The sequence below is a fragment of the Cuculus canorus genome, chromosome 12 (assembly GCF_017976375.1).
Source record: "Cuculus canorus isolate bCucCan1 chromosome 12, bCucCan1.pri, whole genome shotgun sequence".
NCBI classification, from domain to species: Eukaryota; Metazoa; Chordata; class Aves; order Cuculiformes; family Cuculidae; genus Cuculus; species Cuculus canorus.
The window spans coordinates 12,732,390-12,757,942 of record NC_071412.1 but is presented as its reverse complement, the minus strand read 5'-3'; the positions used below and the strand labels follow the sequence as shown (position 1 = coordinate 12,757,942).

The following is a 25,553-nucleotide window of genomic DNA, read 5'->3' as shown; positions in this document are numbered from 1 at the left end:
ACATTCCCAGAAGTAAATTAATACCCAATAAATATCCTGTGCATCTGGGTATTTCAGTACATTAAAACTCTATGTACTAGCTACCAAAATCACAGGACACCAGTGGAGTTAAGGAACACCATCGATACCTCTACACATTAAAAATCTGTCTGCACTAACAAAAGCTATTTAATCTTTTTAAAACTTTTAAAAACAAAATGGAGTGTGTTATCTCCGAGTTTCCACAGAAAAAGGCTAAGGCAAGAAATATTCCATTTTTAAGTTAGAGCTTAAAACCTCTCCATAGACTGTAAAAAGTACAAAAAAAAGTTCTAGCCAAAAGAAGCCAAAGCCCAAACTTAAAATTTAATCCCCATATTTTTCTTTACTCACAGCAATAGCTCAAGTGGGCTAAAAATTGGTATAAACAGACTACTCCTCCTCCTCCTCTCCATTGTTCCAATCTGAACAATGAGATGGAGATTAAAAAAAAAAACCAAAAAAAAACCAACCCACAGCTCACCATGAAAAAAACCAAACACCTACCCCACCAAAGTCAGGGTATAGTATAACAGTATTTGAATTTCATGTAGAACAAACCCAAGGTTGTTCAACTTACTCCAAATAATTTAAAAAAGGTAGGGGGGAATCAATTTCCACCTCTTCAATGTGCCTGTGTAGATCTTCTACAGCAAGATCTGAAAGAACTGAAGTTACTAGTTCATTTACTTTTACTACGTGTACTTAAGACATTTATCTACATCAAACATACAGTCACAGTGTGATTAAAGCTGTTCAAACACAATACTTGGCTTCCTCCCAAACTCCAATAATACTTTTCTTGCTATATATAGAATTCTCGGAGTTTACATTGCTTTAAAGTGACACAGGGAGAAAAACAATCCTGATTTCACAAACAAAACAATGGGCTCTGAGCTGATATGTCTGCACTGAGACAGTGTCATGGAATTCTGATAGGACCCTAACATCAAGCTGGTCCTCAGGAGAAGTTAAAAAAAAAAAATTAAATACCAGGAAGGGAACCCAGAGCAAACATCAGTACACTGTAACACAAGTCTATGTTCTGCATGCACCTTGAACACTGCAGTTCTGAGTCCTTTTGCCACAAAAAATAATGTAGCAATAATCAAAGAGCTTTAGGGGAAAGTAGCAAGAATGGTCAAAGATTCAGAATAGATTGTGGATTAAAAGAGCTAAGTAAAGCTATGGTGCTTCAGGCTGAAAAAGTTATTTTAAGGGAACATAAGAAAACACAGCAGAGTAACTGCTGCCTCTTGCATACAACAGGTAATTAACTAGCAGAAACATGACTATGCATAAACAAAAAGGTGTTTCTTGAAACAACAGGTAAACAGACCTATAGGAAATCCTCACCAAAAGATGTTGTAAATGGTGCAACTTCATAAGGGCTCAAAGGATAACTGAACAAGTTCACTGGTGGGGGACAGGAAAAACAACAACAAAAAAAATCCATTAATGGTTACCAACTATATGGAAACCACTTCCGGCTCAGGAAATCCCTGAGCTAAGAATAGTTACAAGCTGGAAGAAGATTATGGAGTAGTGTAACATGTGCATCTCTGTCCTACACGTATTTGCTTATGACCATCACTGGACAAAAGATACTGGCCCAGCAGCATCTTTGATCCACTATGACCATTCTTAAAGCTCGTAAGCCATTTCTACAGAAGTTTTCCTTTAAAGTAGTAGCTTGCAGATACTCCACATATCAATATCTGATTAAAATTTTATTTCTTATTTCATGAAGGAATTTAGGAGTTAAGAGGAAACACTACTTCTACACAGAGTCATGTACTTCAAGTCCACAGAACGCCTCTTTATTAGGGCAAGAGCAGCCAAGTCAGCAGCTTTCCTGAAAACAGTACACTTCCAAGTACTATTCTGTTTTGACTGACAATTTTTAAAGACTGTTGTAGTGAACAGCTCTTACAAGGAATATAAGTCAATGCCTTTAAATCGAATCATGTTAACAAAATTCATTACTATATCCAAACCACTGCAGATCATTGTCTACGGGTACGTCAAACTCCTCTGCCACAGAGGCAGCTGCAAATACTTTTAATATGTCCTTTCTGAATTTCTCATAACTTTTGTCTTCATTACTAAGTGTTCCTAGTAACTAAGTAACTTCATTACTAAGTGTCCCCCAGATCAAATAAAGTGTCTGTTTCCACATGATCTTCCAGCCTACTGAAGTACAGGGTACCCTTTAAAAAAGAACAGTAGTTTTACAGTGAATCTGATTTAAAGTAGTAATTGATATTACTCATAACAATTTTCCCTCAAACAGTAGTAAAACCATTGAAATATATTTCTTATTCATATTCCAGTAATGCTGTCTGTAGATACATTAAGAAAACGTCTGGCTTTCAAAGAGTGAATTCAGATTAATGTACTTCAAATTTCCATTCATTTTTAGGATGAACTTGTTCATGCAGACTTCTTTCTCACCTGTCTGTTCCTTTCATCCATTATTCTTGTGATCTGTATTTTCTTTCTCCCCATTTTTAGCCTCTTCTTTCTTTCGCTTTGCAATCCAGAAATAAACTAATCCAAGAAATGTCACTCTTCAGTATTCTAACACATGATACAGTTTTCTTTTACTTTGTCTTCAGCTTGACAAAAGATTTCTATTTCTTCTTACAAGCCCCTAAAAAATAAATTTTGAAAAAATTAATCTACAAATTACTAAAGAGGAAGCATCATTAAACACTTGGAGAGCTATAAAACATATGCATGCATAAAATAACTGCAGTGAAGAACCAAGTCTTTTCATTAACAGAATATTATACTACATACTTTGTTCCAACTAAGTAAACTCCAAGTAGTTTGCTAGATACTATCTATAAACTGCAAGCTCAAAAGGACCAATAATTATGTACAGTTACACATGCCTTAAATTTTACAGTTGTCAAAGGGGTTGGTACGCAACACTCTAACCTTCACACTGCAAGTTACCTGAGGTTTCAAAAAATGACCCATGAAGTTTTGGTAAACTCCATTCATTATTTTAGGAAAGCTTATGGAGAAAGCAACTTTGTGTTTCCTGTTTGTCTCGTAAAATTATCATCATGATAACACCACAAAGCCATGAGAATATCAAGCGTCTGTTCCTAAACTAAACTGTGTCTGATTTCAGAAGACAATATATGGAGTTTTATTAGGAAGTGAAAGAGAGAAGGAAAGAGGAAATATCTTTATTTAAAAAAGATAAAGACCACAGAAAATATTTTCCCAACTGAACACAGCTACCAAGACACCAATGATTAATTAAGACATTCACATGGCTACTCTCGCTACAGTATCCTGAAGTTGCACATTTGCCTATGAACAATTACCAGTCCAGCACTTATTTCATTTTGGTAAATTATTCAGAAAAAAAAAAGGTGCATGTGACTTGAAAAGGTAGTGTGCCATAGTATTTTAATCTGCTACTAATGCATCAAATGAACTTGTAGAACAGATTCATTTAACAAGTTTCAAATGTCTCTTCAGTAAAAAAAATTGCCAAGCCATATACGAAACACACTGCTTGAACTGCAGGAGAACATTAATTCAACAGAACTGCAGAACAATTGAAAATAATTAGCCTCTAGAACATCAACCGTATACTAGAATGTATAAACATGAAATAGGTATACCTTACTCTATGACCACCTAATATTCATTCAAACAAAAGGGGTAAAACCAGCCACAATATTAGCTTATAACCTCTCTAACTTTACAACCCAAAACGTCTTTTGAAATCAAGCCTTGCATAGTTTAAATGGGTGTCACAACGCCACGTCCTTGCGGCTATGTGTAGAAAGTGGTGCAACCACATCACCATCAGACAGCTAATAACTAGAGACAGCAAGAGGCGGTGAGTCACAGGCCACCCTTCACAACACATTCAATTTATGCTGAGAAAACAACCATCATGTTCTGATGCAGCTTGGGAGAAAGGGGAGAGAGATGGAGGAACACCACAAAATGAAGGGACGTCATTTTATATTTACCTGATAGGAACAAAGGACTGCTTTGGTAAAACATCACTAAAGGCCCAACAGTATTTAGAAATGTTATTCCATGGAACTTCAGATCAAATCAACACCAAGACTGCACGATGTTCATTGGTCAAAAGTAAATGCGCTAGGCATTGTTTATGCAGCAAAACACTTTTAACGCAAGCCTTGCCATTGCATACAAGAAAATGCATTGCATTTCTTCAAGAAAAAAAATTCGTCTGAGGTGCTCTTGGAAGGCCAGGTGAACAAGCCTCTACACAACCAATAACACACAGCAAATATTTTACAAAGAAAGCAACAGCTGGCATATAAAGTCAACCTTTTTGTTAAGAAAAAGAAAAACACCCAAAAACCCACCAACAATATGCACTAGGATCTAAGCTTCGATTCATATTCATTCACTCTTAAGTCAGTTGCCCCCACTGTCTCTAAAAACAAAAAAACCAAAACCCACAAAACTCAGCTAATGCTCTAATCACACATTAAACTTAGTTCCATAAAAGTCTGGTTGCAATCCTTGAACATAACTAATAAAAGGGTCTCTATAAGCTGCTCTTAAAATCTGTTTTATTCTTCTGCAGCTTCATTTTTTAAATATATCATACATTACTGAAACAGTTCTTTAAATCCCCAATTACCAGACTTCTTCCTCTGCTTTTTAAAACACACTCACCGTCCTAACCAGCACATACAAACAGCCACCACATGTGACACCAAAAATCCATCTGGTCCAGCACTTTAGTCACAGCTATTAACAACTATCACTACGATGGTAAAGGAGGAACATAGCAATACAATATGCATATACTTAAATTTATACTTTTTATAAATTTATACTATTTATACTTAAAACCAATATTTAGAAAGCATTTTCTCCAGATATTTCAGTTATTTTTGCATCAGAAATTTCTGGAGTCATATACAGATTCTTAAATTTAAAGCTGTTCATCAGATCATCTTCCACGAACATAACTTTTGAATCCGTGTAGATTTTTAGGACCTAGAAGCAGAGTTCCATGACTTAATCATGCATCAGAGTAGAAGACATATCCTTCCACTGAAGCCTTGATCCTGTTGATTATATTTAGTGTCCACAGTTTTTTAAATATATGACACAGTAAACAATCATCTTCACCTGACATGTTAGTCCTGATTTTGATGCCTACATTATATCTTCCTTCAGTTACCTTCAGTCAAAACTTAAGAATCCTACTGCCATCAGCCACTTCTAACACAAAAGCCATTCTCTGGCCAGCCATGGCCATGTCCTCTCTACCATTTTCAATCCTGCACTGTTCTTTCCAAAACAGAGAGACACATCTGGTATACTGTACACATTGTATGAGGTACATAAAATCTGATGATAATCTACCATAAATTTATACAGAGGCATAACTTTCTACTGCATTAGACACACACCTAGGCAAATCTACTAATTCTCAACATTCTCCTAAGGAAACAGACCTGTGCTCCAAGATCACAATTTTTAAACCCCTTTGTGGGACCACACACTTACTTCATACAGTCCCTTCTCATTGTTCTGGCTTGAGAAATACAATGTGAGAGTATGCATATGTACTTAAGGATACAAAATAAAAGATGCTTTCCATCTGCTAATGGAAAAAACAATAGCTGGGAACACTATTACCTGCTCCACATACCATCACAAAAAAGGGAAATGGGAAAACTGTCAGTAGCTTTCACCAACATTTTGTTATAATTTTGGGGTGTTATTTCAGATATTTTAAAATTAGTACGCTCTATTAGGCAAAAATGCATCAAACCACTTCCCATTTACAACCTCTGCTTTACCCTCCTTCATCAGTCCACTCATCTCAGGTCTGCTGCTTTCTTCAACCTCAAGTAATTTTCTCACTTCGCAAATTCCACATTCCTATAGGTATGTGTGTTCCCATCTGAAACCAGCCAGCACAGCCTCTCCTCCCTCTCCACAGGTTGCTATGGACACCAGAAACCTGGCTTCGAAACACATTTGCCAAAGGCAACCCAGTTATGAAACACAGCATCTCTCTCATTCTGAAGTCACGTACAAGATGATTTTCAAAGCTAAGAACTGAAACATAAGTTTGGCACTGGCTTAGGGTAGAAAGGATCTTGACATTGACTGTAAAAATCAGAGTAAATTGTGCAGTAAAAAGCCACTTTTCATGCATGCTTAGAACATGCAAACGGAAAGTTACCACCACTGGCAAACACATTACATTTCTCAGGGGAGCAATGACTTTTCCCTTTTCTTATCCTTGATCCCATTAGAGTTGCAGTTTCATTTTCCACCCTGACTAGGAACAGAACTAGATATAGTTACAGATAAGATAAGTCCACTACATGGATACATGAAAAATGTAATCAGCAAAGTTTTAATATTGCTAAATCATAGTTGTATTGCAAACAAATTTAGGTAAAAGTTTCAAGTCACAAAGCCATTTAATCTTAAGCACCAACAAACTTTTGCCCAACTAAAGGAAAATTAGTAGACATATATGAAGATTAACGCACATTTATTTCTGAAAGTAATGTGAAGCAATCTTGACAAAGGTGAAGTTCTACTTCCTTAAGGGATAGAATGAAATTACAGGCACAAAAACTGCCTCACATTACTTGTATGGGCACATGGAAGTAAAAATATTTTTTAAAAAATAGAAGAATTCCAGGCATTTAAGCAAAATAATAAGACCAAGCAGGGGAAAAAGAAGGAAAAACACATGTGTTTCATTATAAGCTTCAAACAGAAAATGTCAGTTTACAATAATAGCAAGAAAAATTATATTTGTAGTTGTCCAAGTAGAAGCCTCTAGTATTGTATAAAAGTAAACTTTGTTCCCAATTTTCTGGATTTACTCCCATCTCCAACACATGGGAAAGCGCTGTACTAAATACTGAAAGACGACAGAGCCATACACAAAAATATATCCTCATGAACTAATTCCAGTTGCTGAAAATATGCTGTCATTTGTTGTCAAGGTTGCTTACAGTTTCATAAACAACAAGAGATATACAATATTAAAGCAAGAAAACTCTATTTGACCTATTTAAAAAGACTCTTTCAAGGGTTCAGTGGAAACAAATTATATCTATGCAGAACTCCACAAGGTCTGGAAGCCTTCTGGCAGAACAGGTTCGGAAAAACTGTGTCAGAAATATACTCCATCCATTTATTTTCCTTTCACTTCCCTCTGCCTCTCTGTTTTGTTAAAACTTCCATTTCGCCATGGCGGCTACAGGTTACACTTGACAGGAACTGTCTCATCACAGCTCATTTACTGCAATGCACATGAAGCATCCATGATGTCAGATAATCTGCATGATCCCTCTCAAAAGCCACAGCTCCATGAAGACACTGATCTGTATAGATGCATCTTATACTGGTAATCCTTAGGTAAGGCTTCCTACATAGCAGACAATAATTTTGACCAATTCAAAGTTAACAGGTCTTTTTCTACTCTTAACAGAGCCTGCGCAGGAATTTTTCTAGACTTGGCCCCTAAGCATGAACTGATGGGCATGGACTGCAGAACCAAATAATGGCCAAAGTGCATGTTCACGAGCAACTGACATTTGGCATGCTCACCAGGGATGTGACCAGAATATAAATATTCCCATACTTATCAAGACAAGGCCCATCACCACGTCTTGATTGTTTTACATTAATAAGGCAGATAACACAGAAAATCTCATTCTTATGTAGTACCGGTAAACACATTAAGTGTCCTCCCCTCCCTACTCAAAAACTCTAAGTAGAAATAGCAAGAAAAAAATAGTCAAATAATTTCTTCACTGAAACAATTAATCAGAAGTTTAATTAAAAGGTTTTCAGACTCCATTTCACTGTCCCGAAATGAGAGATAAAGACATTTTCTTCTTCATAACCTCAAAGGGAATGCAAACCCACATCAAGTAAGTATCCAACTCTAGACACAATTTTTCCTAAATCCCAAACTAATTATACAAAATATATTCACATCAATTTGGATCTGCACTGAAACATGTTGGGAGCCATGGGGTGTTGTAACCATACTCCAGACATTCTAGACATTGATTGCTACCAGTTAGAAGCTAGATTCTAAAATTTCAAGCAAAGGGACTCCATGCACCTGTATGTTTGCACTTAACTGAACAGCACTCAGATTCTTGCTGGGGTTTTTGCAGAGGTATGCAAAACGAAAATGTTTCCTACAGCAACATTTCTATAGCCCTGTCAACACATGCTGCTGTAAGTCAGATAAAATGTAAGTGTGAAACAATAACATGGCCTATCCCTTCTACGCAAGACAACGTGTAGTCATTTATCTTGTACTTTTTGCTGTACCACAATATCAGGAAATAAACCTATTTTCCATCCTCAGTTTAGAAGCCATTCTTCTACATCCAAGTAGAGCCTTGCAGTAAATGAGACTGGTCTCAGAGCCCCAAGGTCCTCCGCTAGCAAGTGATACACAAGCATTGTTATAAAACAATAATTCAACCCTCAGCCAAAACAACTTTTTTAAAGAAGTGGGACAACATAAAAAACAGGAAGCTATAAACAATTCTTTATTGATATTCTTTTTTATGCACCACAAACTGCTTGTTTCTTTCAGCTAGGAAGAACAATGCACATCTTTGATACTAGACCATTTAAGTAAACTATATTTCTCAGAGTGGACTTCTGGAGTTTTGCACTTAAACACAGTCCTCAGTTTCCACATTAAAATCAAATGTGGTTTTGAGCTTCTAGTTTGTAAGTTACATGCTTTTAAAATGAAGTTGTGAAGGCGTAACAGAAAAGATCTCAAAGTACTTTCAAAAATACTTCAACTCCCGCATACTATTTAAATATACTGTTGCTTGAAATGGTCTTTTCTGCCATTCTTTCCCCTACAATAAGTCCTGTCTGAGATATTTTCTTGCAAACAGGACTACAGGAATCTAAGCTGTACGAAAACTGAAAGAAGATTCAGAGGCCTGCTTTTAAAACACTCCTAGAATGTACTTTTTTTTTTTTAAAGAGAGATTTTCCTGAGCTGATGAACCAGACAATTTGAGAACTATCAGCATCATTTGTAACAGCTCATGCACTCTCTGATAATACAAATACAGAATTTGTTCAAGATCAGGGACAGCCAGAAATACTGCTGTAGTTATTTAAAATCAGACAAGTTCACATTAAACTCAATATCCAAATATTTTTCACACTGTTACATTATTATAAGCACTAGGTCAAGAAAAAAAAAGTCAAAAAATTATGTATCGCTATATTCTGAGTATTTCTAGTGTCTAAATTTAAAACCAGCCACTTTTAAGCTATCTGTAAAAGCATACATCTTTACCACATATTTTCAGTTCTATGTTATTATTCCCATCCATAGATTTGTACTAGATATTTTCTAAAATACCATGCTGCCATTCTCAGCCAAGAAGAGAATTTCCTTTGTTTAAAGTTAACCTAATAATTCAATAACAATCAGCCGAAAAGACCTTCACAAGCATTGGTCATTAACTAAATAAACACCTAATAGTATGGACAATTAAAAGGTTTATTTTAACATTTTCCTTTATCTTACAATAAGAGAGAATAAAATACACACACAGGATTGTTCAGTTTCCAGCTATATTTGCCAACCAGAATGGAGCTTTCTTCTGGTTTTGCAATATCTGAACACCATCAATCTTCTTCAGGCTCACTGATGCATCTTTAGATAAAAAGTTAAAATGCATTGGAGACTGCCAAGTTAAGTCATGGCTTGAAGAAAAAGTACTGTCATTGGGAAATCTATTTCCACAATTCTTCGTATTACCTGTTACCACAGTGACACCCAAGCTTTAATTACTGCTATCTTGGCTCATTACTTTTCTCATCTCACCTTATCAATAGATCAGATAATACAGATAATCTTACTTTGCATAACACATTCAGAAAAGATACAGCTCAAAGTTCTCCCAATACCTCGGCTTCACTTGTCACATCTGTCTATCTCTACAGAAATCAGCAGAGCAAAATGGGGTATGTACAGTGAGTAAGGCTGGGGATCACAAATGGACAGATGTTTTCACATTTACAACTGCTGAATACTGTTCTAAAGCACTAAATTGATTTGGGCAGATTGCTAAGAAGTCCTAGACAAGCTGCATCACTATTTTTTCATATATGTGGTCACTCGCTGTTTTCATCATTTTATAGATAATTAAATTGAAAGCTTTGCTCTGATTTTTCAACATGGCCATGTCAGGCTGAATTCAGAGAAGAACTTCAAATGTAACCAACATCATGTCAAAATAACCCTAAAAACCCAGGTTCCTAGCATTTCTACTATTTGGACATCTTTGCCTGTAAGGAGTATCATCCTTCTTTTTGCCTCTAAGAACTACATGATTCAAGCAGACTCTCTTTTCTGAGCAGCACTTAAGTTTTTAGCAGGTGCTTTGAGGGGTGGGGAGGGCAGCTAATTTTACAATCACTTACAACCTCAACAAATAACTTGCACAAAGAACTTAACATTCGTATACCAAAAAACATCATATATGATGTATCATAACCAGATGTCACAGCTAGATTACTCGGCAAAAATACCTGAAAGCAACATCAGAAAAATACAACTAAAGTGTATTACTTTTACACACAGTTCAAAGTTAAACAAGGTGCCAATGGAACTAACTCAAGCAGCATCGTGACACAAGATTTATATTTTCTACAAATGAAGAAAATTGAGAACACAACACATACTGTAAGGCACTGTTATGAGATTTATTACACTTATCCTTCAAATACTCTTTTCAAATTTTGTAGGCTGTGCTTCAGTTTCCTTGTAGCAAGTGCCAAACATGCAATTCTCCAGTTACGTAAACAGTGTCTGTTGTCAGTATATTAAAACTGACTGATGCATAACTTGCACAGTTTCGCAAGGCAAGAGTGGAAATCGTAGCAGATTTTTCCTTAGAAAGTATGTATATAAAAGGCATTTGATTGCCCCCATTTCTTAGTTTCTTCTACTGGGAAAAAAAAAAACCCACCAACAAATTATGTATAAGGTAATCTTATTTAACACCGAGTTTACCCAATGCAGAAAACTGTACAAGCTTGGTACAAACTTCTTTTGCAATTTGCAGTGAGACAGCAAGGTTCTGAACACTTATCAGTGACAAAACTATTAGTAATTTATTGTTAATTTTCATGAAGAGGAAAACTGAGCACTGCCTACAACCTGTTGAGGTAATGCAACAAACAGATGCCTGACAGCAACATTACTGAACAAACATTACAGTAATCAAAACCATTTACAGCTGACTTCAGGAATATAAGGGGATACAAAGGCAGCCATACCTTTCACATGGTTCTGCTTATACCTTCTCATACAGAGAGGATTCTCAAGCCAGACCACGCTAAAAACCACCAGGTTTTATTAAAGTTCTTAGCAAGGGACAGATGTGAGTAGATGAGAGAATGGAAATACAAAAGGATTATAAACAGTATTCTTCCCCTGCACACTGTGCCCTTGAAGGGGGGTCTTTGTTTCCGAGTTTGGCTTCAGTTAACAGTGGCTTTGTGACACAGAGCACCACATCCCATTTTGTACTTGGGAAACTTCTTTCCAAGGTTTAGCTTGTTCTGTAGTATCTGCTTCATCCTGATCCTATATACCAGCTTTTCTCCATGCTCTGCACGAGCTGCAGGCTCCAAGCTTCCTGCCTAACTTCCATTTGGCAGGGAGTTGTTTTATGTTTTTTGGTTTTGGGGGCTTGGAGGCGGGAGCGAGGGGAGCATTACCTGCTCTGACAGGTAGCCTCCACAACTACCTCCCTCCTGAGAATATTATCTTTCCTATCAAATACACATTTTCCAGTCTTCCAGGGGATACCATACAATATAGGCACCTCTGCCTTTTAAAAGGGAATTGGACAAAAGAAAAATAAATAGAAGAGATACCACACATCAAAGAAACTGTAAGAAGCTTTAAATCAGAACAAACACCCAGAAAGCTTTCTTGATAATTTACTCGATGTCTGATTAAATGACAGCATGCAGTCATATTGCTGAAGTGCAACAATTATAAACCAGACAGACACGACACCATAATGCTTCAAACAGCTTGCATCCCTCAGTAAGACAGTCAGTAAACCATAAGGACGCCTACATGTTTCTAACAAAGATAAGTGTTTTTCTCTGGCTGCCATAGCCTTTGTTTAAAACTATTCTTTTAAAATTCGGATACACCAGCAGTTCAAAGTTCTAAATCATGATTTTAAAAAGTTACACTGTACTTCAGAGAGATTAAACCCAAATTTCAGTGACTTATTCCCTTCCTTGCATCCTTTTAAGCAAGCAGTTGTTTTATATTTAAGTGAAATAAAGCATCATTACTCTTGGCGGGGGTCGGGGGGGAAGACTACACCAGATCACAGGGCAGGTCCTTTCCAAACACATACAGAGTCTGTTTCTTTGTCATCTAAAGGTTTCAGAATCTGAGGCAGATAGGTAACAAATAATAAAATCACGTATGAGTGAGATTAATCTACTTGGCTACACCTCAGGAGTGATACATTGGAAAAACATTAAACAAAGGCAGAATAAATATAGGAAACATCAATGAGTTCAGCAAGATGGTGCAGGAAACAGTCCAATTTCCACAAACTCTCCAAGTTCAGCAGCCACTTTTAAAAGCAGCCTAGAACAAGATTCCTTACAACCTAAAATTTTTTATTGATCCCAGTTCTTCATAACGCTCTTTCTCACTCCCTTCCCCCCCACCCCCAGCCTGGTGTTACTGCCTTCCATTACTTTTAAAAGTAAACACAAGCTAAGACTGTCCAAATCAAGTACAAGGCAGGCCACTGAAAACAAGAGTTAACTGCATTAAGATACATATCCTAACACCTAAACATACTGAGCAAACTCACTAAAAAAGTGAGAATTTTATTCTGAATATTTTCTGCTCCTGCATATAATTATTTTTCCTTTATTTGCAGTGGATATCTGGTACTTTGGGCATTTGTACATCATTAACATTAACCTAGACACTTTGATGCACTTGCAAAAATGTTATCTCAACTACACTGATTATACTACTCTCAGCCTTCAGATAAGAGCTGTTCACTGTACATAAACTGTTCTCTGAATAGCAACCTAATTCTAGGACTAATTTTGAAACTATTTTTTCCTTGGCAATAGCAACAAACCAGCATACACAGCCAGTTAACATGGTTTAGTTAGTAAGTGGAAAATCACCATGCTACAGTAACCCCGTTACTTGCTATATCTGCAAGCCAGGGCAAATCATAAAATCTAATTATTTCACCTTTCTTGCAGACTGCTGCAAATAGAAAATACAAGTCGTTTGACCCCAAGAACACTACTGCTTCACAGCAAAGCTACATGATTCAAGTGGTGGATAGCAAGCTGTATTAAAATATTTGTTACAAAAACTTCTGGAAGTAAATACTCAACGACTATAAATAAAAGAGAGTAGTCTGACCCGCTTGTTCCCATTATTGTATTAAAACCAAAAATCCTCAAAACTTAAACTCTCAATTTCTCTCCCTGTCAACAAACTCTGACAAATATCTTACATGAATAGAGTCACTAAAAAAGTCTGAATGAGAAAATACTGCACTTAAGTGAAGTTTAGAAAAGTTTAATCAAGGTCCCAAGCAAGAATCAGTTAAGTGATCCACACAAATATACAAAGCCCTTCTGACAAATTACTACATGAATAAACTACTACATCACTGAAGAGGTAAACAAGGGGAAGGAATATTGAGAAAAGCAAGATGCTGCAAAAGCTGTATCTTAATGTATTTGAAAGTCAGCTGGCCTATTTTCAATTACATTAAGTAGCCAGGAGTCTGAAGCAAAAGCCCAGACAGGCTCAGATTATTGTAGACTTTACTTACTGAAAAGCTCTTCCACTCAAACAAGCATATTCACTTAACTGTGACATGAAACATTAGATGTAAACACAAGCTTTTTGAAACTGTAAGGGAGACATCTCCATTTTTACTACTTAGTAAGCGAAGTACTAGCTGATGCAATGACTGCCTAGACCTGACAATAACCAGGATCAGTGAAGAATCAGAGACTATAAATATAGCTGGCTATCCAGACCTGCAATTATGCACTAAAAAAAAAGCAGTCACACACAGCTTACTATCCTGATTTTGGAAAATTCATCCTCAATGACAAAGAAACTGACAGAAATGCCAAGAAACTGTCCCGCCCTGAAACTTCACAGCAGAAGATTTCATTATGAGCCCGAGTCTATTGTACAACTAAACTCTCGAAGTGGACATCTCTGTATATATTTATTGCCTCCATGATTTAAGCCTGCTACGTAAATTACAGAAAACAGCACTCATTTCACAGACCCTGCTGGATCCCTCGTTCCATACATGCTGTCTTCCTATAAATCTCTGACAAAAAAATAAGAGACCTAGAGAGCATATTTGAGTTGTAAAGCAAACATGTAGCAGTCAGATGTGAATGACTTCTTGAAGCTCTAATTGCTGCAGCATTAACAGCAGTACGTTATTCTGGTAAGAGCAGTTGCATCCCACTATACAACTCTGATAATGCCTGTAGCCTGTAGATGCAATTGTGCAGTGTGCAAGTTCAGATATCTTAGCCAGTCTTTGAGCTTGGAGTGCTGAAAGGCAGTGTTCAACTCCTGCATGTGAGGTGATAGACTTACTTAGACCTAGAAATTATTTTCCTTTTTTATTCTAACAGTAACACTATCGTACACTCCAAAGAATCTGCAACCTTTTCCATTCCTTTCCCGTATGATAACAAAGCATTTTGTCTTCACAAAAAATCCTATACTTCTCTAAAGAAAATACAACTCCTATCTCCCATATTAAAAGTATTCATGAAAGCAGATTCTGTATACGAGAATGATATACCAACATAATTATTTTATAGTATCTCATTTTATTCATTCCAAATAAATAATCTGTGAACATGATTATATGGAGTTGCATGAACAAAGAAGCGAACCACAGCAAACTGGCATGCAGCTTATACACAACTTTCAAGAACCTGCTTAGAAACATTCTTGCACCTGCAAGAAATCCTACCACCTCTTAAGAAAAAAGTTATTGTTGAGTATCCTGGGTCTTCAGGACATTAAAACAGTCTTTCTTTCACATGCTGACTGGAAGACTTGCAGCAGCTGAAGCAATAAATATCGACAGCTGGCTGGCAAACAGCATAAATACCAGCACATACTGTCTCCAATTTCACCTGTATCAGCAAAGACAGAGCCTAGAAGGGACAGCATAACTAGGGCCTAACATGTTTATCCATATTACTGCTGCTTTTGCCTCTATCAAATGCATATTTTCTCCTCAATAGGACTGGAATACCTTTGAACACCTGCTTGCCTACATCACCTTGAAATCCCTTAAATGTCTATTAAGTATCACTACAACATACAGATATATAGTAACAAAAGTCTGGCTACAAATCATACCGCAAAAAAGTTCCAGCACCCAGCTCCATCCTTTCATGCTCTCAGGTAGCTCAGCTCCTTCTCCCCTAAATGATGTTTTGCAAGTTTCACATAAGAGGCCATACATTGCTTAGCAAAAGCTAAACTATCCACTTAGAGTAAACAGAAAAAGCTGTATGCCAAAACACAAGATACTCCTGACTGCACATAAGAAATAGAAGAAAGAACTAATAAAATGGATTTTAATTAAGAAATGTATTGGTGACTGAGTTCCACTTTTCTCTCAGTTCTCATCTCATATCCTCTACTTCGAGGCAGAATTACAGAAGCTGGAAGGAAATGCATTCAGACTTGCTTAAATGAAAGAAAAGTCAAACCAAACCAAAACACAAAGACTACAACATTCTACATGTCTTCCCACTAGAAGACATGTATCTTTCCAAAAATTCACTCTGCAGTTCAGACAAAGCGCAGATTCATAGTTGCTTTTTAGCAGGTTTTATCCTGCTGCTAAGCTAAAAACATTTTTAAACTAAGATTTGAAATAAAGACCTCTTATATAAGCAAGAACACTGACCAGTGAGCTGGGTCTAGTTCTCAAAACTTCAGCTTATGATTTCATCTGAAGCGAGCAGATTTTTACCCCTGCACAGACACACCTATGATTATGTTCTATGTTTAGATTTGTAGGAATTCACCAACATATAGCGTCATCATTTTCATACAGCTTCAGCAGGGGGAGGGGTGGAGACATCCTCTACACTCTAAACATTTATCTGCTTTTAAAAGGAAAATATGAACCAAAACAAACTTACCCTGCACATCTAGCAGACACTACTCTTAACATTTTACATCAAGCAATACTTGTGGAGGCTCTTCCTTCTAGCTTCTTGTAGATTTTCCTTCTTCTCTGCCTATCACCAAGGAGATTTAATTTTGATGGTACTATCTGATTAATAACATTACCAAGCCTTTATAGATGGCAGACACTTCCCTTTTGTATGCTTCACTTACTCAAAAAAACCCATGAGCCCTTTAGGGTTCTGCATTAGCAAAAATATCACATTAAAGCTTAAGACTACCATAAACACACCGTTCAGCAATAAATAAGCATGCATGAGCTAGATCAACGGTATAGTTGTAGAGCATTTTAAAAGCAGCAAGGCACCAAGCTGAAACAGAGTAAACTAAGATTTCTGCTTTTACATTTTAATGTTGCCGAGTCAGTCCATTTGCATGAATTGCAAGATGACAGTTTGGGCATGGAAGGGAAGCAGTAATTTGTCTACCTAGTGAATCCTCAGGCCAAAATCTTATTCAACCTGGTGCCTCTGCCCAATTCTTTTAGTAGGTGGAACTGAAGACAAAATATTCTTGAACAGTATGGTTGTATTCCCTACAGCCTTTCCCATATGGATGCAAGGTACCTCTCAAGCCTCATCGTTTCTTCTTTTTTTGGAATGAGTTCAAGTCCACTTCAGGGAAGACACTCAACTCCTACGTTTGGAAGAAAGGCATTAAAGAGAAGGGGAAAGCAGAGGAAAAAGTGTGATGGAGGACAGCAGCATAAAGAGTTCACACTAAGTTTATCTGCAAGGAATTTTATCTTTGGCATTTTATCCAACTTGATGCCACGAAGCATAGAACAAAGCCACCAATGTGGCTATTCAAATTTAGTACTCAAACAGATATTAAAAAGAAACTAGTTCTCATTGACTTTTAAGGATTTCAATTTAAGAGATGGTTTTTGAAGGATGCACATGCTATTCTTTGGTATTCTGAAAGCAAAATAAATTAAGCAGAAGACCAAGTTCTTGGAGCAAGCTAAATCACGAAACTGAAATGAATAAATATTTGCCAATAACACTGACAAACCCACTTATAAACAAGTGGGCAGCTTTTGCAAGAGATATGAATTTCACTGGTGGTTCTGCAGTGCTTCAGATCCAGGCTGATACGGAAAAACAAACAGGAATTCTAAATGGACCTTGGTATTCTCACATGCTATAAATTCAGAAGTCTGGGTGAGAGGATTACTGCTATTTTGAAACACTTTGAAACCACTCATATCTTCCAACACAATTATATTCTTCAGGGCAAGGAAACAGTCTGTATGCTAATGTGTATAACTCTGGGCGCACAATACCATTACGCTTTATGGAATAAATCAAATCCTTTATTATGTTTAAGGCAATTTAATGCTGTTTTACTGCGTGTTCCCTTCAAGTACTCAAAAGAAAAGCCACTAGGCTTCCTTGTAAATTTTCTGCAAATGCAGTACCTACCAACCACAGTTTGACAGAATACACCTTCAGTCTTAGAAGGAGCTTACTAGTCCATAATTCAGTGTGCCTGAAGAAATACTATCAAAAACCAAAACCCAGCAACCTGTTACTTGGAAGAAAGTGCCTACAGAGTCTTCTCAACAGGAAGAGGTGCAAAGTTACATCACAGCTGGGGAGGTGAAACCCTTCGTTCCTCTGCTTTTAGCCAAACCTTACAGCATGACATGTGACCACTGGACCCGAAAAAGAAAGGAACTCCCAAAAACATTGAGAACCCACTTGAATCTTCATGCTTAAGGAATGCAGTCAAGCAAGTCTGAGACTAAGTAAATCCCTTAACAATGGGTTTTTAGAAATACATTGTCCTATATTCAGTTTTAAAGCTGCAGTCTGGTGCTTTGATCCAACTTAGAACATTTTTATTCATCTGCGCACATAGCTACAGTGCAAGAAGAATCCTGCTACCACATGCTAAATGGTTTTGTGCAACAAACAGGAGATGATGAGCAAGCCATGCTACTCCTTCTGCTCCACACTAACATCAAAAAACCTTACAGTCACTCAACATCAACATCCCACTTTGAGCAACAAACCAGCAGAGAAAACAGTACTAAACTTTACTAGGATTTTGAATAAGACAGGTTATATTTCATTAAAGAGATTTTCCACCTTGTAATGCTGTCATGATAGAGGACTCGTGTACACCACTCTTCCCTCCGTATCATCTCCCAAATGGGGACATCAGCAGAAGGCAGGTAACTGACATACTAGCTTTCAAAAGGACAGATGATACCAGGAAATTCTGACAATATCACAGCATTGCCAAAATTTAAATTTGTAGCTTTTCTCAAAGATTCAGATTGCTATTTTCAGATTTCATTTAAACATTAATCTTTAGTCATCACAGCCAAAGCAAACTGAATCATTTTATCTAACAAAACAAACAAAACACTCCAAAAATTACGGTGGATTAAAAAATCCAACTGCTTTTGAACTCTTACTCCTCTCTTACACCAATACGCAGACACAATGCTGCAGCATTTCAGATTCTGCAGTTGGTTACATCACATTACAAACTGAGTCCCTTCAAATAGTTTAATAGCATTTCATGTAATTAACAGAACTCTGAAGACAGAGAAATTACAACTTTTGAGTTTCACTGTTTTATTCGCTTGTATAAGATCACATGGTTAGTAGACACATGCATGCTAAATATATCACATCCTATCATGGCAGTAGGTCACTTCTGTACAAGCTGCTTGTATTAAATTTCTCCTGTAAGTCACATTAGAGTTTAGCTCTGCTAGAGCAAATGTAGGCAGAGGCCTCACATTCCAAATAACCATCTGAAGGGAAAAACTATGCCAACAGAGCACTAAGTATGCCAATGCTACTTTAACCCATTTACTATTTTAAAACACACGTAAGCCTTGCATTTATGTTATGAATTTTTAAGACTCGAAACTACAACGCTAATCGGTTTCTTTCTCTTTTGATATGAAAATTTAAGGAAAAGGTCACAAGACTATAGTCTATAAAATGTGATGTGCAAGATCAATGAAATTCAAAATAGTACATGTTATCAACCGAGTAGGATATTCAGCTACATTTGAAATATTTTACTGGTTTATAAATCAAGTCGGTACACAGTAACTACTAGAACACATTTCAAATAAGTATAATTGCATACTGTTCTAACAATTTCATAGCAGACGTTCTCTATAAAAAATACTTACATAAAAAATCCCACACATTGTCTTTACATATCCTGACATATAGAAATACACACATTGGCATATAAAAAGCACAAACAAATGAATTTGAGCTGTCAAAATTAATGGAGTGCACTCTAGAAATATTTTACCAACCTCTGTCACAATGTTTTCCCATGCCACGCTACAGAAGAGGACACTGCTACAGAGAATGCCAGCCTGATTGGGAAAGGAAGGCAACCTCTTCTAAAAACTGCCTATCGACTAACACTGGGGGACATTTCAGATGATGCATTTCATGGCTTCAGACTGCTGCCCTGGAGAATGCTAAAGTAAACAGGGAATAGACTTGATCACAGAGGTCAAGAGAGATTAGAAAAGTCTGTGTGTTCTGCCAGAATACACATTAATCCTTCTCTTTTCATAAGCAGAAAGGAAAGCCTAACTCAAACTCAAACACTTATCAGTAAGAGCATAATCACAGTAAGCTTCTGTACTGAAGTTGGAGGCAGAGGGAATCATACAGACCTTTAGTAAATATTTAGGCAAGTAGCCCACATGAAAATCTCAGACTGTTGCTATTCTAGTGAAAACATACCCACAGTGGCTAATTTAAAGTTCTCTCATAGACTCAAATTGCAATTGCATATTTGCTGCATACTATAAGCACATCCTGACACTGTTCCACCTCAGTAGAAACTTCATGAGATTGTTCATATGTCACTGGTCCTCCCTTTACACTGTATGGGAACACTTCAAAACCAGATATAACTATTAATGAGTAACTGAGTTACCCACAATAAAGACATGCTATGGGCATATCAAGAGAACAAAGAGAGTCAAAGGTACAGATATGCCGCAATAAATGGTTGGATTTTGAGTAGATGATACTTTAAACCACCTCATTACTCAGAGTAATTCCTTAATTAGTGTGCAAAGAACACCAGCATTTATCAAATACTACACTGACAGAAAGAGACAGAATATCACATTATTACAGAAGAAAAGCAATTTTAGTCACTCAAAGGTCAAGTACCAAACTGAAGTCTACAGAACAGCCCTGATATATTGACCACGTTTCATTTTGACATTAGAACTTCTGCACTAAAAGAGCATGTTGGAGGCATCAAATCATCTCTAATACAGGAAACTTTTTTAATGAAGGAGAAATACTTTTGTTAGCTACATGCAGAATATTTATTCATATAATGTAACACAGGCACATGATTGAGATGCTTTATCTGACCAAGCAGCATCACATCAACTAAGCACTAACACACAGCAGCACTCTGCCCGATAGCTTTAACATCAAATCTGGGCCATCTTTGCACTTACAGGTTTCTGTGCAGCTGCTTGTAAGAATTCCCCACCCCCACTCCACCAGAGCACAGAAGCTGTCACTGCAAAGAAAAAAAAAAAATTCCTCAAGCACCATGCTTCACCTCTGCATAACTGTCAAAAACATGAGCCTAGCTGAATTATAATGTTCCAGTTGCTTACCTCTGCTAACTTTGCGTTTGACTCATTCCTGCTCAAATATTTAAGCCATCGTTTTCTTACTTGTATCAGACTTGAACCCATTTTTTCATTACACCTTATTTGAAAATGGTTTTTTTTCCATCTTAATGACTGGAGGTACATACCGTTCTGATCTGCTACTAACCAAGTCACAGCACTCAAAACATCACACAAAAAAAGTGCCAGCACATTAGAAGTAACAACAGTTAGCATATTTAGAGCAGCCGTACACCACATTCCTTTCAAAGAAAAAACCTACATAACTAAAACCAAGAGCTACACTGACAAAAAGACAGAAAAGTAATGAAATAACTGAACCAGTAAACTTCAACATGAAGGAAAAACTAGGAAATGGGATTAACAAATACAACTTGTCTAAAAAAAGGCATGTTTTTCATCCTTCTAATTATCACATTTCTGACTGCACCATTAAAAAAGCAACTTCCAAACTTTACCAAGATAGTAAAAGCTAAAGAATCAGTGTTTCTACTACAAGCAAATAATATTAGTCTCATACAGAGAAAAGTTACAGTCTAATAGATCATATGAAACATGTGACTAAGAACAAATAACGCTCAATATTATACAAAGCCTTTACAAAAACGCTGACCTTGGTGGAGGACTTGGAGTTAAATTATCTGCAACCTTTTCATGCATTACAGGTTACTCTTATTTCAGAAGCAAAGAGAAGCCCAACAACACAAATCAAAACCTATCTATATGATCAACAATAAAAGCATAGCTTGCATAATGTAAAATTATGCAGACATTCTGTTTTTAAGGTCAGATAGTAATTGTTTTGTATCTCCAAAAGCGTTGGTGTATAATTGGTCAGTCCTAGAGCATCTATTTTTCAAGATCCCAGGTGGAAAAAAAAAAAAAGGAACACAATCTCCTCATGCGACACACCCAGCTGACTGATGTGGAACTTCACAAGTGCATTAGAAGACGAACAAAAAATGGAACGGAACATACTAATATAAGTGAAAATGAGATTCTGAGTGCATAAATTCACAAGACCTCCTCTTTCTTCCTCAGGAGAAGACCACTAACAGTTTAAAAGATACAAATGACAGAAAACTGATCTTCCACCAACTGGGAAGTAAAATGAATGAAACCTAAAAAAAACCAAAGAAAGATGGCAAAGGTGAGGAATACTTCTGGTTTACTTGCAACTACCTCAAAAACAAACAAACAAACAAACAGCTGAAGTCTGACATATTCACTCTTCCAGATCCTCACACAAAAAAATCACAAGCAACATAGCTTTGATTGTTTACCTTACTTCCTTTTTTAGGCATAGCACACCGTACCTGCTTCAGAAACCTTTTCTGCCTCATCACACTGACAAAGAACAGGAGAAGAGATTGTTAATCTGCACCAAGGATTAAGGCATTTGCACCACAGTCTGAAAGCAAACAACCATCTTCAAAGGCAAGGCACCAATCTTAAATTTCCTCAACAGCAAAACACTCAAAAAAAGGCAAGGTTTGCCAACTAAAGTAACATTTGCAGCTAAAGTAACAGCTTTTCAGACAAGCTTTGAGGCATCGAAGTCATCCAGATCACAATTTAAACTTTTAATTTAACCTACAGACATGAACTGGAGAACTGAAAGGAAATACAAAAAAAGCAGCAGTCTCACAAGAAAATGATTTCTCTTTTTTTTTTCTTCCATATTGCTAAATGGCAAGAGCTGATGGCCATTACATTTGGCAGAACAGTCCTTGGTTACAGCTCAGGCTTCTCAGTTAGGCATCCAGTTTGTGGGGTCTAATTACAATGGCGTAGAAATTACAGCTATGATCAGCCAACCATTATTGACCCTGCAAGACTTGCACACTGGACAGTTTGGAAGCCTCTGTCATACAGATCAAAAGGAAACAAAGTTTTTAACTCCCCAGTACCCCTAATCTATTAAAGGACATCTGAGCCAAAACTTTCTTACCAGAACAGAGGCATTTATCTAGATCACAGACAAATTTCGGAACTGCAAGTTTTACAGAAAGCCACAAAATTCATTGTAGTCTAATCATCTAAACAAAATATGTAAACAAAAATAAGATTTTTCCTTTAAGGATTACTGATTTAAATTTGTAACACAATAATTACGAAGAATTTCAAGCCTACCTTTGAAGGCATTTCATGCAGCAAGGTTTGCTAAATCAAAGAATCTTAATACGTTCTCACAATACATTAAAAATGTACCAAACCACACTTAATAAAGGAACACATGGAAAAAAGAATAAAAGTTGGTGGGTGTTGACTGTCATTTGTTTTACTGGAACACATCCAATAGGTTCAGTGCTCTTCTGCTAAATACACGAAGAGAAGCTGAAACAGGAATTCACAGCTACAAACCACACGAGACCATGTGATAAGACATACCCACCTCAAAATGCAGGTGCACTGTCGCCCACATCACACTAGAGAACAGTCATAACTGAACATGTTAACACAGTTTCACAAATACTTAATAGATGACAAAAATGACTCTTAAGAAACACTCGCCATTAAGAAATAAATTTGCCCCACATACTTACTACGATTAAAGAGTACTCTGTGACACTGGAGTGTCACGTGGTAGGAATAAAAATAAATACTTTCACTGTGTGGGTATCCTAACATGCCATTGACTTACACAGCTACATTAAGATAGCGTAAAGGTAGCCTGCATATACCCAGCTAAATGCATCTATCACAGTACAGGTTCACCTTTGATCTAAGAGGGGATCTGAGGAATTCTAGCTAAACAGATTAAAAAACAGCTTTCCTGATTATGATCTGTAATATGGAAGACAGATCTAATCAGCAATATTCTTCCCATCATATGTTGTTCAGTATAGTACCTTCACAAGTCTTTCAATGACAACAGTATTAAGCCAAGGAAGTTACTGTATAGGAAATACAGGTAAGGTCTGCAAGCTTGTAACATGTCTAAGCATACTGCACAGACTTATCAGACCTACAGATCTAAGACCTGGGTGAAGAACCTTCTACTTTTAGGAGATTTCATACATAAATTGCCCAAGACAAGCAAAACAGCCCTATAAGACACAAACAGCTTTTTAAAGAATAATTATTAAGACAATATGGAAACTATCTTCCCTCGTTATCCAAATGACACTGAGCATCTTCCTGTGGGCAGAACACCAACCCTGGGCAATAAGAGGGCTGAAACCTCCTGTAGGAGGCACAGATGACAAAATAGGACAAAAGGGCTGGCCATATGTCCACTGGAAGTGCACACCTTTCTCTGCCACCAAAGTACAGCCACAGCTTCATTCGCCTTTGCCAAAGTCCTGAAATTTCAGAACAGCATCTCAACCCATTGGTGCATTCTGGAAATAAAGAGTGGCAATGAAAGTGCAGATCTAAATATCCAGTCATTACACTGAACAGTAAGATTTCAATGTTTTTTGTTCTCAAGCAGAAATGTACGGTTTCATAATGAGTGATTGCAGGCATGTTCTCAAAACAATGATAATCCTATTAGGTATCACTCATTTAGACAGATACATTACTTAAATTATGCTTGAATTGTCTCCTATTGCTAAAATAAAAGTTAAATAATTTAATTTAGTATGGGAATACAGCAAAGAAGAAAAAGACTTGGATTAAAAAGCTTATGTGAACGCCAAAAAGAAAAAGACAGTTCCCTACACACAGGAACCATCAGAACTCTTCAGCATTTTTTGCCAAACATGGTTTCACTTTTTTTTAATAGCCTTTTAGAAAGTTTTGCTAAGGCAACTTGTGTATTGACTATAATACAGCCAACTCCTGCGTTATGAAGATGACAATAGCAACATCCAACTAATGTGTATTAAAAGAAAACACATTCACTACCATGGGAACCCCGTTAGAATTCATCACTATTTCAAGTAGTCTACAGGAAGCTTTTCTGTGCCAGACTTCCCCTCCTAATACTTCTAAGGCATAAATTTTAATAGTATAGGGAACAAGTACACAGGCAATTTTGTCACCTTGCAGCATTTTCAGCTAAATAGGCTTAACAGACACATGGAAACATGGTAGAAAGAATATCAGAATAAGATCTCCACCACTTAAGCCATCACTACAGCCAAGGATTTTACTGGAACATTGAAACTAACCCACTTAAAACTCTTTGTAAGCACAGCTAATGAATGCAGGAAAAATAAAGAAAAAAGGAAAAAAAATCCCACCACACACAAAGCAAAAAAACCCAAGAGGTAAAAGAAATGTACCAAATCCAGCTGGAAACTGACTTGATCTAATCTGGTCTAGAAGTTTCCCCAGAATAATTTGGTTGTAACAAACCGAACCATACTAAAGTCAAGAGCAGCCAGAATTTGTATTAGCTAGTACTAGCCAGCTAGTATTAGCTGCTGAGAATCAGAACATTTCACCAAATGGCTCGCTGTAGACTGCAACACTGAAATTTATTTTGAATGAAAAAAACATATGGCAATTTGGCAAATAGTTTTGGGGTTTTTTTAATGAACATCAGAAAAAGAAGTACTCTTCTATAGAAACAAAAAGAAGTCTACCAGAAAATAGGGAATAAATCACATACAGTTACATTCAGGA

The 25,553-nt window shown here is 36.8% G+C and overlaps 1 protein-coding gene across 8 annotated transcripts in view; it reads right to left on the bottom strand.

The window, feature by feature from the left end:
* The window catches only part of MEF2A (myocyte enhancer factor 2A), an 82,226-nt gene that overhangs the window by 45,535 nt on the left and 11,138 nt on the right, over positions 1–25,553 (bottom strand). For all 8 annotated transcript variants that reach the window (XM_054077510.1, XM_054077509.1, XM_054077515.1 and 5 more), the window contains exon 2: positions 2,473–2,671. In XM_054077510.1, coding sequence (XP_053933485.1) covers positions 2,473–2,526 — 54 coding nt within the window. In that variant the 5' untranslated portion in view covers positions 2,527–2,671. The remainder of the gene's footprint in view (positions 1–2,472; positions 2,672–25,553) is intronic.